We start from the raw sequence: 16,175 nt of genomic DNA, 5'->3' as shown, positions 1-16,175 counted from the left end.
TTTCAGCGCAGATACTACTGAGCTAACTGGTTCACAACCTGAACGCCAAGTGAAGACTGTTTGGTTTCTATTTTAATCTTGACCTTTCAAATTGACCGTTGTTGCAGTTCGTCAATGTTTCCATATATCTGTCAAACCGTCAAGACTTGTCAAAGTTTCCATGATACTATTGGCTACTCGTTTGAATGAACTGAAAACGTTGCTCGCAAATCCCCCAAAAATAAAAACAAGTCAAAGGATGTTTTGGTTTTGAGCAAGTTTTAGCGTCCTCGGACACGCAGCATTACCATGAACTCGAAATTTCGAGGTGGAGGCTGATAATTATATAAGAAATAAGTTGTACTGCAAGAAAATGGCTTTAATATCACATTTGCAGCTTAGCGTTGTCCGATGAAAGTTTTCCAGAATCAGGCAAGGTGGGTATCTTTAATGTTTTTTTTAGCTGTTGTTTTTGATTTTCTTTTACGAAGTTGCTGTCCAATCTGTTTGGCGAATACTTTTTCTACATTACCTGAGGATGAAATGATAAATTAAGAGATACCCAAGTCTAAATATAAGTCACTGAGGATAAATTTCAGTAGCCTGTGTCTTTTAAGCTAGCGCTTACTTACCATGCACCATGGATGCATGCACAAACGGGGAGTGATAATAACTGTTTGAATGAGGCCTTCGGTTGTGGGTCGTGATTAAAGCGATCGAAATGTTCTAAGTCAACACAAAACTTAGGCCAACGTTGTCCACTGTATGAAGACTTATATCCTTAGTGAAAGCTTTCTATTTTACAATAAAATAAGCTTAAGTTGAGCTTTAATAATTCTTAAAGCACGAAATCGAGCTCCATGAATCAGTTACAGTTTTCGCAATCTCGGCGAGTAAATAGGCCAATTTCAGTTTGAAAACATTTGACTACATTTGTAGGTTTTGAAGTTGAGCTTCTTCTCAACCGATTTACGTTAAAAGAGACAGAATTAATTGTCCGTTATACACTTAAAATATAAGATTTAACCACTCTATCAAACTCGGCAATATGAGGAAACGCTGAGGAAACTATCAAACTGTCTTTATTTGGTCCATAATCTCTCAAAAATTGAGTTTTTTAAGTACGAATTTCACTTCTTTTGCCTTGTCGGTCGTCATTCTTTGAAAGTTCAACTGAAAATACCTGATTTGTAAGAGTTACCTTCGTAAATTTACTGGAATCAACAAAATCTTTAAGTTCGTCTATACGAAGTTCTTGCGCGCACTAACGCATGCAAACCTCTGAGATTTTCAGAAATTTTCTCTTGGTTTTTAAACATTTTTAGCTTGAGTCTAGCCCAGTATCTGTCAATTAACTCAAACTCTCGTTTTGGAACTTTTTCCTTAATAATAGTAACGCAATACAACCATTTATTTTAACTGAAAAAGCATTCCCAAAAACGCATTTCGGGAGCTTTCTAGCACCCGAAAATTATCGGAGAAAATTACGTGACTTTTCTCGGGCCCGAAAATTTCGTGTGCTTTGAGAAACACCAGAAAGCGTTTTCGGGAGCTTTACGGGGAGCTTTTTGGGCCCGAGAAGTTCTCGGGAGTTTTGAGAAATGCACGCCTGACCAGACTAGACCATTCCATACTATACCAGACCAGACTAGACCATTCCATACCATACCAGACTAGACTAGACCATTCCATACTATAACAGACAAGACTAGACCATTCCATACTATACCAGACCAGACTAGACCATTCCATACCATACCAGACCAGACTAGACCATTCCATACCAGACCAGACCAGACTAGACCATTCCATACCAGACCAGACCAGACTAGACCATTCCATACCAGACCAGACCAGACTAGACCATTCCACACCATACCAGACCAGACTAGACCATTCCATACCATACCAGACCAGACTAGACCATTCCATACCATACCAGGCCAGACTCCATACAAGACCATAGCAGACTAGACCACACCATACGATACTAGAATAGACCATACCAGACCAGACTAGACCATTCCATACCATACCAGACCATTCCATACCAGACTAGACCATTCCATATCATACCATACCATACCAGACCATACCAGGCCAGACTCCATACTAGACCATAGCAGACTAGACCACACCATACGATACTAGCTTAGACCATACCATGCCATACCATACCATACCATACCATACCATACCAGACCAGACTAGACCATACCATGCCATACCATACCATACCATACCATACCAGACCAGACTAGACCATACCATACCATACCATACCATACCATACCAGAGTAGACCATACCATACCATACCATACCAGACCAGACTAGACCATACCATATAAGACTAGACCATACCATACCAAACTATACCAGACTAGACCATACCATACCATAGCATACCATACTAGACTAGACCATACCATACCTTTTCATACCAGACTAGACCAGACCAGACCTTACCAAATTAAACCATACCACACCACACCATACCAGATCAGACTGGACCATGCCAGACCTGACTAGACTAGACCATACCAGACTAGACCATACCATACCAGTCCAGACCAGACTAGACCATACCATACCATACCATACCAGACCAGACTAGACTAGACTAGACCATATCATACCAGACAAGACCAGACTAGACCTACCATACCATACCATACCAGACCAGACCAGACCATTCCATACCAGTCTAGACCATACCATACCATGCTATACCAGACTGGACCATACCAGACCGGTCTAGACCATACCATACCAGACTAGACTAGACTAGACCATTCCATACTATATCATACCATACCATCCCGCAGAGTGCCATAACAGACCAGACCATACCACACACTGCCATGTACCATTCCACACCACATTATACCATCCTTTACCTTGCCAACCCATGCCACACCACACCATGCCTCACCACGCTATATAGCTAAACTACACCATATTATCATTAATAACTATAATCTGTTCATGTTGTCCTTCAGCAGCATGGTTAAAAATATATAAAAACTGTTCAATTGAGGCCTTACACTGCTGTTTAAAAACTAAAAACTAAAAACTGAAATCCAAGCTTTCGCCGATCAACGGCATCATCAGGGATGAGAAAATATTCCGCGCGCGCTATATATATATATACAAAGAGAGTGTAGGGTGAAGGGTGAAATGTGTAAAAAATGTGACGTATGTGTGAAAGCTATAGAAATAAAAATAGAAATAAACTGCGAGCGTATACATCAACATCAAAATTATTATGAGCGAAAACGATCCCGCTAATCTACGCCTCTACGAAGCATTTTATATCAGAAAATACAAACCGTCACTCAATTCCCGAGAGGAATGCACTGAATTTGCGGAACTGCTATTTTAATATTTAATTTTAGACACTACAACCTTGTATACGCTCGCAGTTTATTTCTATTTTTATTTCTATAGCTTTCACACATACGTCACATTTTTTACACATTTCACCCTTCACCCTACACTCTCTTTGTATATATATATATAGCGCGCGCGGAATATTTTCTCATCCCTGATGATGCCGTTGATCGGCGAAAGCTTGGATTTCAGTTTTTAGTTTTTAGTTTTTAAACAGCAGTGTAAGGCCTCAATTGAACAGTTTTTATATATTAATAACTATACTTTCCTACTTTTATTTTTCATGGTGCAGATGCAGTTATATGTTTGCTTTTTGTAAATATTATTGTGTCATTGAAAGTACAAGCCAAAAGACATTACTTCATAAACATTAATCTTACCTGAAGGCTTCTATCTTGTGGACTGCAAAAAACTGACATGTAATTTAAATTTTAAAACTTATTCCAGATCAGACAGTTTGCTTTGGATGGAAAGCTTCGGTTTTCCAAATTTAGGAGCATCTGCTGGAAGGTAAATAAATATAAAATAAGCAGCAATTTAAATTCCTAAAATGTAAAATTAATCAATTATCTAATTAATAATTAATATTTAGTATTAATTTATTTTTTATATGCACCCTCAAACTCACATAAAAACTGAATCTGGATTCTTTACTTTGTGTGAGTCGAGGAACTGCAGAATGAAGGGAGTAGAGTGTGGCTCAAAAAATTTGCTTGCTTAATGCACTGTTACACTAGGCAACTTTTATTGCAACTTGCCTCATCATTTTGTTGTGACACAGTTGCACAAATTGTTGCCTTTTATGACAAGCCTGAAATTGCCGCAACAGTTGCGAAACGGAGAAGTCCGTTCTACTTCATGCAATGGTGATTATAATGCAAGAAAAACATTGCGAGACAAGTTAATTTCAGGGCAGTTACACTATGCAACATTTTGTACAACTTGTGTTGCAATGGCACAATGAAATTGCAAGGCAAGTTGCAAGACAAACTGTCTAGTGTAACAGTGCCTTTTGGACCTACTTTCTATAAGGAGGGGAGGGGGGAGGGGTGGGACTCTTGATCTGGGCCTTTCCATGAACCCATGACTAAGCACTTTAATTTGGACGCTAGGGTCTGTCCCTTTGGTAACCACATTTAGGGAAGTTTCACTGTATACCTTATAAGCAAACATTATCTCAGAAAATTAAAAGTTAAATTTTTTTACCACAGGTGTTTTTGGAGTGTTTGCCAGAACAAAAAGAAGATTGGGTTTCGACTACAACTAAACTCAGAAGTGACTACAGTCAGTTCAAAAGCAAAGTACGACAATCACATTGTAAATAATTAGCGTAAAGTCCATACTTAGATACAGCATAATACATGCATATGTACTGTATGTTGTTCTCTGAAGGCAAAGCTTAAATTGAACTTTAAAGTATGAATGCTATAATTATCCCAAATGCTAAAAGATTAAGGGAATGGCAGCATTTTGTGTCCTTCCTTCATGTTGTGGTACAGCTGTTCAATTCATGTCAGTAATTCTCTACCCACACATGGCAACAACGTTTTGTCAAAAAGAGTCTCCATATGGCTTCCAACTTGGTTTCCATAATTAGGTTTTTTAAAATGAGTTAAAAAGGATCCAAAATAAAGTGTTTCTAAAGGGTTTTCAGATTACTTGTGAGCAATTCTAAATATTGGACATCTAAAAGCATTCCAAATTATATACAGTAGTATTTTAGCCAGTTGTAGATTAGAGCAAGGACAAAAATTTATTATAAGTGTTGCAAATGTTTCTAAGACCTCAGTACATGCTTTTTTTTTTTTTTTTTTTTTGCTTTCGCATGCTACTCTAGGACGTTACCAGTACACTTGCTAAAAACAACAGAAAATTAAAATAATAGCAGCCAAAAAATTACCTTCTATTATGTCTTTATCAATTTAATTGTTTCTTTTTTCTTTTTTTTTTTTTGCTTCTTTTTAGTGTTTGTTTGATCCAAACAAGGGAAAGAATGAGGAATTGGATTTGGTTGTGTTCAATCCTCTCTCCCAAGACGAAACTGTAAGTGCAGCCCTTTTTATCTTTACTGATCAATTGTAGCCATATCACCAGGTGTACATGTATGCGGGATACATGTATTTGTGACAGATAAGTTATCTAGTAACCAATTGGCAGAAAGTCTTACTGTAAGTGTGACTTCAGTCTGTCCGGGACTGCTGTGGGGTTTTTCTTTGTAATTCCTAACTTTCCTTGATTTTAATATGTAATAGATCAAACATGAGAAAGAGTGTTTCCTCCGATTTCCAAACACAGAGAAGTAGGTTGGAAAAGCAAGGCGCAGCCAAGTTTTTTTAACCAACTTCAAGGTGTTTGGAAATAGGAGGAAACACTCTTTCGAGTGTTTGATATAGCTTCTCAAACTAGTATTGATAATTCTTGGAGAAATTCAAAGCAAAAGTTTGCAAAATTTTATGATAATTAAGATCATATTTCCAAACCTCCTTCCAATAGTGATTTCCTTTGTTTTCTCTTCATGAATTATTAATGAGTTTGAGAAGTACTGCATACGCAACACTCTTACGTGGCATAATTCTATTACACTCTGTGCATGTTCTTACCATGGCCACCATCGGTATCACCACCACTACCATTGTCATTGTTACGATCAGTGTTGTCGTCATCGTCATCATCATCATGAGGTTGTCACCATCAGATCATCATCATAATCGTGGTCATTTTCATGATCACAATCGTCATCATCATCATTATTGTTTCTGAAATTAATGTTACAAGTGGATCAATTTCTTCCCAACCCTCTTGGCCAAGCCTGAATCTTCTCAGCTGTCTCTGGCCAATGCATTCTAGAACTGTGGTGATGTTAATAATGGTTACTTTGCAGAGCCCTTGGAAACAGTACTTTGTTGACAATGAGTTGAAGTCAACGATAAAACAAGACCTTGACAGACTGTGAGTAAATCCCTTAAAATAATCAGTAAATAAACCCCTTCAGGCGGCTGGTATGTTGGCTGATAATTTCTGTGGCTGAGAGATCATCTGAAAAATGATTATTTGGCCAAGAAGCGAAGCTTTGAGCACAAACGTGAAATTTTGAGGACAATCTCTCAGCCAAGGGCATTATCAGCTGAAATACCAGCAAGCCAGAAAGGGGTTTATTTATTTTATAACCCTCCAATTAATTTTCATATCCTGCAAAAACCGCTCATAATAAAAGCCAGTGTTGATCTGATGGTGGATGTGTGCGATTGACGTAAACAAGTACATGTACATTTGAATGCACGTAGTCTAATTAGAAATTTTGACAAGTTTAAATTCCTACTAGGTCGTCTGCAAAAGCCTTTTTCTGCGATTGCGGTATCTGAAACTTGGCTAAATGATCCATCTGCTGATCTAGTCAATATTCTGGGATACGCTTTTATTTCAAATCACCGTGGTACTAAATCTGGCGGTGGAACGGGTCTTTATTTGCAAGATAATCTTGATTACAAAATTTGTTCAGACTGTAATGTCTCTGATCCAGATGTCATTGAATCGTTGTTTGTAGAAATTTCAGTCCCCCATGGGAAAAATATAATAGTAGGCGTCATCTATCGCCCTCCAAATCATCACCTAACCGGCTTCATGGAAAAATTCACTGACATCCTCTCAAAACTCTCTAGAAGTGACAAGTGCTGCTATCTCACCGGCGACTTTAATTTGGACCTCCTGCGATACGCCGACCACGAACCCACTCAAGAATTTGTTGATTGTCTGTTTTCGCACATGTTTGTTCCTCTAATCGACAGACCAACTCGTATTACTGCACACTCGGCCACTTTAATTGACAACATATTCACAAATCATTTCTCACCTAGCGTTTTAAAAGGCATTGTCATAAGTGACATATCCGATCATTTACCAGTATTTGCCTATGTCTCTGATGACTCTTTTGTTCATGTTCATAAAAGAATTGGCAACCGACCTGTGCGAAACTTCTCTACGGCAAATTTAAATAATTTCAAAACTCGCCTCTCTCAAGTCGATTGGACTGAACTTCTACATGATAAAGACCCCAATGATTCTTACAATAAATTCTTGTCCGAATATTCGCGGCTTTATAATTTATGTTTCCCATTGAAGCCTCATAAAGTTAAGAATTGTAAAAGGCCTTATTCCCCATGGATAACCAAATCTTTATTAACTTCTGTTCGAAAGAAAAACAAGCTGTATAGACAATTACTGAGATCACCTAATCCAATGAGGGAGTTACAATATAAGTCTTACAGAAACAAATTAACCCATCTCATTAGAATTGCCAAACGCCATTATTATGACCAAAGGTTTGCTTCGGCTAAAAATGACCTAAAGGAGACCTGGAAACTAATCAATGAAGTTATCAACAAGCGTAAATGTAGACCTCCTTTTCCTTCGTCATTTAGATCTGATGGTAGCATTCTTACCGACCCTGTAGAAATAGCAAATGGATTCTGTAATTATTTTGCTAACGTAGGACCTAATTTAGCAGCGAAAATACCTCCGGTGAACTCTTCTTTCCACTCTTTTTTGAATGATCAGTTCAATGAGTCTCTGATTTTGAAGCCGACGACTGTTGAAGAGCTGAATGGAATCTGTATGTCCATGAAGTCTGGGAAAGCCCCAGGATATGACGATATTTCTATGTATGTTATCAAAAACACTTTTGAAGTAGTATCGGAACCTCTTAAGAATATTATTAATTTATCCTTTTCCAAAGGAATATTCCCAGACAAGCTAAAACTTGCCAAAGGGATTCCTGTATTTAAAGGTGATGAACCGGATTTATTCACTAATTACAGACCAATCTCACTACTTCCTAATTTTTCGAAATTCTTCGAAAAGGTCATACACAATCGACTAGTAGAATTCGCAAATAGCCATGATATCTTTTACCAACTCCAGTTTGGTTTTCGTAAAATCCATTCCACTGCGCTGTCGCTAACTTACCTTGTTAATAAAATTGCAACGTCCATTGACCAAAATGAAATCACGGCAGGTGTTTTTCTTGACCTTTCTAAAGCGTTTGACACGCTAGACCACCAAATCTTATTTGAGAAACTTGAACATTATGGTGTCTGTGGACTAGCATTGCAATGGATTAAAAGTTATTTCTCCAACCGTACCCAATTCGTCCAGATTAACGATACTCGTTCCTTGATTAACTGACTCAGTTAAAAGTTTGCGTAGGACTAAATCTGAAAGTCTACTCGTAACTTTCTTCACCTTCAAAGACGTTGACAGCATATTTTGTTAACTTTTTTGTACTTTCTGGAATAGCATTTGCGACCAGCTTTTTAATGTCACTATCACTGGACTCTACAAAACAAGTTTGTTTTTCTTCCATGTAAAATAATAAAGATGAAAAGGTGAAACTCTTGAGCTGGCTTTTGATTTTACACCACGTGACATAAAGTAGCCAATAAAATTGCACGAAAATTAATGGCTGGGTTATAATCTGTCACCACAATTTTAATGCAGTTAAATTGATATTTAACCAAGTTAACAACCAGCTTAGCAGTCCTGTCCTGTCAGCAGTCTCTATCACAGGTGCGGTCAGCAGTCATTGATAGGTTGTAGCATGGCACTCTAGTCCTTGGGCGTCCGTAGTGTCATTAAGGAGTCAGTGTAGCAGTTTTCTTCAGCATTTTGCCAGCAGAGATTTTTCCCCCTCCCAGCATTCCCCTCTTTCCTTCCTTCCATTGATTCAATCAGTGTGACAGGTGCCGGGAGTGGAATGGGGGCTCATGGCTGGGTTGCAGGGATTTGCCAGCCATGGGGACAGTATTCTATCTAAGGGGGTGGATGGCCACTTAAGCAAGGCAGTTGGTAAATTAGGATTAAATCTGGTAAACGTTGACAGGAGACAAGCATGGCCCAATGATTGGAGCACTAACCGGACCAGAGCTTAACCACTACATGTTGCTGGACAAATTTTGTCTTTGGTAACAGTTCTGAATACTACTCCTCCAAGCAACTGACAAGCCTTCTGCCATTTGATATTCTAAAAGCTAAAAGTTATGATGTTGAAGACATTATTTCCATATACATATCCCTACAAACTTTCGATATAGCCTGCGTAGCAGTTGTTTCTGTTGCCTTCAAGCCAAGCGGGGTAAGTGCGCGAGGGCATTGGGCAAAAAAGAGCAAAAAAGTAGGAGCGGGGGGAAGGGGCTGGGAGGGAAAGGAAACGCCTGCCGCTGAGCCCAGACATTTTACCGAACGCCGTTCGTCAGCGAACGGGAGGCAATGATGTATTACCATTGGCCAATCATCTGTCAATCAAGCTCATCGACCAAAACGACATCTGGTTAACCGTTTATCAAAGATGAAAATATGGCCTAGGCGGAAAAGAACTCTCTCGAGTGTCCTTTTGATTTCGAGTTTGCTTTGCTTTGGAAACGACTAAACTACTTTCGCAGGAAGATATGTTAATTCAGTTGAAACCGAAGCAAAGGACTGTTTTAAGAGCGAATGTCTATTAACATCAAGCAAAATCAAAATTCTCGGTCACGCTCAAAATATAGTTTTCATTGCGCTTTGATGTGTTGGTAGGTATTATCGTCTCAACAAACATGGTGTCATTCGTTTTTCGAAATCCCGCCAGAATTTTTAAAAATTTAAGAAAATTTGTTCTGACTGTCGGCGGTATCAAAGACACGAAAAGCTGGAAGCAAAATTGGCTGGTCTGAAAGCTTGTTTCGCGTACGAACAAAGAAATTTTTATTCAAACTATGTAATCATAAATAGATTGAGAAGGCCTCAAGTAAATACTTGGCAGGAAAATTTCAATTCTAACCATGGTCTGAAAAGGAAGTTTTCAATATTTAGAACGACTATGTATTTCACGCTACGCGAAATACAAATTTATCCTGGAAACGCGAGGAAGTATTTTAGCCATGTGGGACAAGCTCATTCTGTCTGTAATTCCAGCTGTAAGCAAATGAGTTGATATTCTAAAACATAGGTAAAATTTGTCTTGGGTAATTTTATCTACGCTTTGTTCGAGCGACGTAAAGTTCGAGAAAATCTTCCATAATACTGCACTTGAAGTAAACAAGTTGCCCGCCGCGATTCTGTTTTCGCTGAGTTTTACCAGAAGTTAAAAATGATTGGTTCTCATGTGACATTTGACGTGACAGTGTAAGCCCTAAGGGAGCGAAGCCATTTGGGGGCGTTCGGTAAAATGTCTGGGCTCAGCAGCAGGCGTTTCCTTTCCTTCCCCGCCCCTCCCCCCCGCTCCTACTTTTTTGCTCTTTTTTGCCCAATGCCCTCCCGCGCTTACCCTGCTTGGCTTGAAGGAAACGGAAACGACTGCTACGCAGGCTACTTTCGATATAACTGTGTATAACAATAATAATGTACAGTTCCAGAAAATATACATACTCTCCCCACGGAAGGTTTTCTTGTTATGCAGCCCCTTGCCCGAGGAAATTCCAGTTTAGCTTCATACTTTGCTTCTAAAATTTTGACTTTTTAGACCCCGCTTCCCCTAGGAATTTCCACTGACCTTCCATGGAGTGGGTATGGACTTTTCCTGGAACAGCACAATATGAATTCAAAGTTTTTGTAATTATACCTTTTTTTAATCTTTTCCACAAACTGCCTTAATTTCTTTGTTACCTTGTTGTTTGCAGATTTCCAGAAATCGAGTTCTTCCAGCAATCAAAAGTCAAGTAGGTGATGATTCATGATTGGGTCTTACTTTTGAGATGATTGTCTGTGTAGTGTACGTAGTTCATGATATATTCAGCTTTAACTGTTTTGTATGTTGTTTCTTATAGGGAAATGATGCTCAATATACTTTTTTGTCATGCAAAAAAGAATGAGGCCCTCAGTTACAAACAGGTACTCACAGTACTGCAGTTATGCGGGAACCCCAGACAAACGTAGAGCATTTGACTTTCTCGAAGAACTCTTCCAGAACAACAACAACAACCTTTATTTCCTCATGGCTAATTAGAAAAATTATTAGTTACATTCTTGTGAAGTAAAATCTGGTAAAGTGCTTTGAAAGACCTAATTTGCATTTATCATATTATTGATGAAAAGAATTGAAGTAATATATCAAATGCGGGGAAGAGAATTAATTATTTTCAACCAATTTCCAAACACCTGGAAGAACGTTGGAAAAACAAGGTCTTCGCAGCCAAATTTTTTAAACCAACTTCAAGGTGTTGGAAATTGGATGAAACACTCTTTCGAGTGTTTTATATAGCTTCTCAAACCATTAATAATTTTTTGAGAAATTCAAAGTAACAGTTCATCGAATTTTGTGATAATTAAGATCACATTTCCAAACCTCCTTCACGGCCGTGATTCCTTTGTTTTCTCTTCATGAATTATTAATGAGTTTGAGAAAGATGTTTTGTTTGTTTGTCTCATTTTAATCACAGGGCATGCATGAGCTTCTTGCACCTATTGTGTACGTTTTACACGTGGACACAAACATTTCTCAGTATCTTGAGGGATCAAGCCTGTAAGTCCTGTTTTATTAGAATATTCCTTTGCTGTTGGTGCTCGTATGGAGTCAAAGGGTTCATGATATTTTGTTTGGAGTGGCATTTTGGAATCCAAGTGTATGACCCACATGTGTTAGTTGCTGTTGTTTCATGATCTTTGTCGTAGTTGATGAGGTTAAATCGCCTTCTTCATGGCCTTATATAAACCGCCAATTAATTTCTGCTCGTTGAATAATTTGTATAAGCAAACACAGTTTGATGTCTTCGGATTCTTCAGCTGAAAATTTAACTTTACCGAAAATGTTAGGGAATTTTTCGGATCCCCCAAAATTACGAGCTGCTGTTGGCCTTTCTCCCCTTCCTTTCCCCCCCCCCCCCTCTTCCCCCAACCCCCCGATAAAAAAAGGGTTAGTTTATCCGCGTTATAAAAGTTTTAGGTGACATTTCGCTACAGAAAACCATAGTTTTTCTTCACAATTTAATCCGAATTTCTGAGGTGCGAGTCTCTTCCCAACAGATATTCCAACAAAACGAACAATTGGGTGCCCGTTTTTTTAAGTTTCCGATGTCATTAATAAAGCAATATTGTTTATAATTTAATGACAGGAGAGTGGCCAAGTTTCTTATGGACGCAAACTTCTTGGAGCACGATGCATTGTAAGTACATACCGCTGTCTGAAAATTAGCGTGAAAAAAAAGTCCAAATGTGCCACTAAGATCTCGAAGAACTACAGTTAAGAATTGGTTCATGCTCTTTTGGCTGTGCGTAGATCGTGTTATGGATGCACGTGGGAAGTCTGGAGAGCATGAGAGAAGCGAAAGAGTGACACCTCGAGCAGCTCTAGCTTCTTGAGTGCTCTCCAAATGCACGCGGGATGCACGCGGAAGTCTGGAGAGCACGAGAGAAGCGTAAGAGTTGCTCGAGGCGTAGCCAACTCTCTAGCTTCTTGAGTGCTCTTGAGTAGTACGCGGAAAAACAGGTTTTATTTGTGATTGATTACAAAATTCTCTCAATGCGCTGTACCGAAAAGCAAAGTTTTTAATCAGCTTTATACAAACACGCCACAATGGTATGGTCTGAACGAGAAAGTTTCATCTGAAAGTGTCAATGAAAATGTGCTTCTTTGAATTAGTTTGTACAAACTAAAACTAAGCGACGGAAACCCGAGTTTGTCTGCAAGTTGCACACGTCATTTTATGGACGCACGGCCTTGCGTATGTTGAGAAATGTGCCATGATGACGCTAATAGGAATGAGATAGAGAAGCAAGCGCACTATGTTATAATGTATGTACAGTGTATACCCCATCCACGGGTACGTTATTACACAACTCACATAATGAACAGCTCCCAGTTGCCTTGATAGCTCACCTGGTGAGCACTGCACTTGTATCGCACAGGTCATGGGTGCAATTCCTGCTTAAGCCTGATTAAGATTTTTTGTCGCTAGAAGCTCTCCTAATATTTTTAAATTTTCAAACTAACATGAGTGGTGGTTTACTTGCCCCGCAAATAGCCACATCTAGTCGAGCATATATGGTTACCTTTTCGAATTTAGATGTCTGGGCTATATTTCACTGCAGTACGTGTTTTTGAAACACGATTCGGCAGCCATAGATGATTTGCGCCTCATGATTCACCTATCATGAATCGGTTGTCTTGCAGATTTGCTCATGTGCAGAAAATTGTGAACGAAATTCACAGATCCTTTTCTATACATGTAAACTTGTTCTTGAAGTACAAAATTGTTCGGACGCATAATTTTCCGACAATAACCTTCATACGATTAGAGGTTTACTGAAAAGCTTCAATCAGTAGAAAATTTTAAAACAAAATAAATGCTGTCCGACGCTTTGATGATACTACCTTCATTATCAAGGCAAAGTGACAATAAACTTCAGATTATCAAAAACTTTCGGAAGATTTCTTGGAATATTTCGCACGTTTTATTTATTTGGAAATGCGGACTTATCGCTCTCACATAATAAAACGTGTAAGCAATGCAAAATTCATTTAACACAGTTACCTTTGGAGTTTGTTCGAGTTAGCTTGAGTTTGAATTTAAAACCGAGTTCGAGTTAGCGGGTTGTATTGTAACTTAAGTTGCCAATTGTTACTTCAACGGATCTCGCATGAGCATTTTACCACTGTTTTTCTTTTTTTGGCAGTGCCTTGTTTGTTCAGCTCATGGATCAAACAGAAACCTGGTACCTTCAGTTGCCTGTCACAGGTCTTCCTGAGAGAAATAAGGTTGGTATACTGGGTCAGTGTGAGCTGAACTATAAAAACGTGACTTAAAGGGGAAGTATCACGGGTATTTTGACCTTTTGTGGTGAAAATGGTGCGACAACACCTTCACTTAGTTGCAAAAAGACTCTAGGACGTCAAGAAAAAGAAATCAACTGAATTCTTGAAAGGGACAGCTCATGACCTGCTCTGGTGCATTTTGGAAACGAAAACGCGAGAACTTGAAAACGGTTAGCCTAACTTTTTTCAAGTTGCAGTCCATTCTAACCCAGTCCATCTGTGGCCAGAGACACTCATTAATAGTCTTAGTACACTGGAGTGATAATTTACATCAAATTTGAACAATACTTTTAGGTTTTTGTCGATAAAAAAAAAACGTTTTGGAGTTTTTGATACAACACCAAATTGCCGTGATACTTCCCCTTTGAAACTTGTATGGTAGCTCTTTGGCTCCTGTAGGAAGAGCACAAGAGTCCAAATTTGATCTCAGATTTTGAAACATTTTTAGTTTGGAAAACTTGTGAAATGACAGCCTGTGGAAGAAACAGTTTAACATTTCACACACTTGAGAAGCTCATCATTTTAAAATTATAAAAATAAAAGGCAGCCTATTTTGGTCCAAACAGTTGAAGATCTAAGCTAATCCTTATTTCTTGAATGACTAAAACATCACACAGTCTGTAAATACAAGACTTTACAAGGCATTAGGCGATCTTTATTTTGCCAAAAAAGAAAGTCACTTGTTGATAACAAGAACACCTCTACGAATTCTCCAAAATTCGTGTCACGAAAATTTTAGTGTCACGCAATAGCGCCCTTTCAATGTCACGAAATCAGGTGTCATGAGAATTTGCGATAATAAAGAGCACAAGCTTATTCGAAGGAGCCAGATGTGCTTACGTCTCCCAATTTTGTTTATGACAGGACAATTTTCTTTATAAGAATCTTTTTTGTTGTTATTAGTTTCTGGATCCCCATGCGGAACCATTTGCAGATCAAGAACTTATGCCTGTAAGTCGATCATCACAATCCATTTTTTAATCGATTGCAGAGTTAAGTGCATTGCAAATGTTTTAGCCAGTTGCACATATTTAAACCGTTGTAAATTATTTTTTAATCCATTACACATTTTTTAATCCATCGCATATAATTTTTTATCCATTGCACATTTTTTAATCCATTGTACATTGTAATCCATGCAAAGTTTACTCCATTGCAAAGTTTAATCCACTGCACAGTTAAATCCATTACACGTTTATTTAAAATCCATTGCACAGTTTAATCCATGACACGTTTATTTAATCCATTGCACAGTTTAATCCATTTCACATTTTTTAATCCATTTTTCGTTCCAGTCACATTTTATACCATTTGTACATTTTTTTTAAACAATTGTATTTGACAAGTTCATCGACGATGGAATTCCCTCTAAATGTTCTGTTCGAGAAGATAAAATCTGAAATCTGCCCTGATTCACGCGTTTGATGTGAATTCAAGGTTTTTTTTCTTCAGTTTAGATTTAGGTGTTGGTGTGTCTTTCTAGTCCAAGCAGTGGAATAAGGACAGAAAATTTGAGAAGGGAAGAACTCGTCTTTCACCGCCTTCACATTGAGACGAGTGACACAGTTTTCTTTCCCTAACGTAAACTTGAGTGATTTTAATATTCTCTTTCCCGGTGTGTCAAAAGTGCGTAATTTGAGAGTGATTTCATCCGTCTTTTGTAGTCCACCGCCATTGTCAAGAAGCTTAATCGGATACAAGAACACATGCTAAGGAAATACGACCCAGAATTATGGATTCATATGAAGAACTTAGACATCACACCTCAAGTCTATGGGCTGTAAGTGAAAACAGCGTTTTTGCAGAAGATAAGGGGCTTTATGAACTCAGTACACAGAACGTTATGAAAAATATGAACCTAGTAGCTCAGTGCTTCCAACCATACATCCTGTCGGTATGCGTCGACAGTCAGTATTGGACAGCCCTACCGATGCTCTACCCCTGAGCTACAGGAGACTCGTGGGAGCCAGCAGGCCATTAAACTAGGTTCGTGTGACAAACATCCTGCATACTGCTAGGATTTG

At 38.5% G+C, this 16,175-nt stretch overlaps 1 protein-coding gene across 1 annotated transcript in view; it reads left to right on the top strand.

Moving 5' to 3' along the window:
* LOC146483169 (TBC1 domain family member 5-like) overlaps nt 1-16,175 on the top strand; it is a 31,838-nt gene that overhangs the window by 4,346 nt on the left and 11,317 nt on the right. The window contains exons 4-14 of the mRNA XM_085106374.1: nt 3,819-3,881; nt 4,583-4,672; nt 5,337-5,414; nt 6,253-6,320; nt 11,021-11,059; nt 11,168-11,231; nt 11,780-11,862; nt 12,452-12,502; nt 14,013-14,094; nt 15,055-15,102; nt 15,816-15,931. Of these exons, the coding sequence (XP_084962500.1) occupies nt 3,819-3,881; nt 4,583-4,672; nt 5,337-5,414; nt 6,253-6,320; nt 11,021-11,059; nt 11,168-11,231; nt 11,780-11,862; nt 12,452-12,502; nt 14,013-14,094; nt 15,055-15,102; nt 15,816-15,931 (782 nt within the window). The remainder of the gene's footprint in view (nt 1-3,818; nt 3,882-4,582; nt 4,673-5,336; nt 5,415-6,252; nt 6,321-11,020; nt 11,060-11,167; nt 11,232-11,779; nt 11,863-12,451; nt 12,503-14,012; nt 14,095-15,054; nt 15,103-15,815; nt 15,932-16,175) is intronic.

The sequence above is a fragment of the Pavona decussata genome, unplaced genomic scaffold (assembly GCF_977016875.1).
Source record: "Pavona decussata unplaced genomic scaffold, jaPavDecu1.1 SCAFFOLD_40, whole genome shotgun sequence".
In the NCBI taxonomy this organism is placed as follows: Eukaryota; Metazoa; Cnidaria; class Anthozoa; order Scleractinia; family Agariciidae; genus Pavona; species Pavona decussata.
The sequence above is the reverse complement of the archived record's forward strand: the minus strand, read 5'-3'. Positions and strand labels throughout refer to the sequence as shown.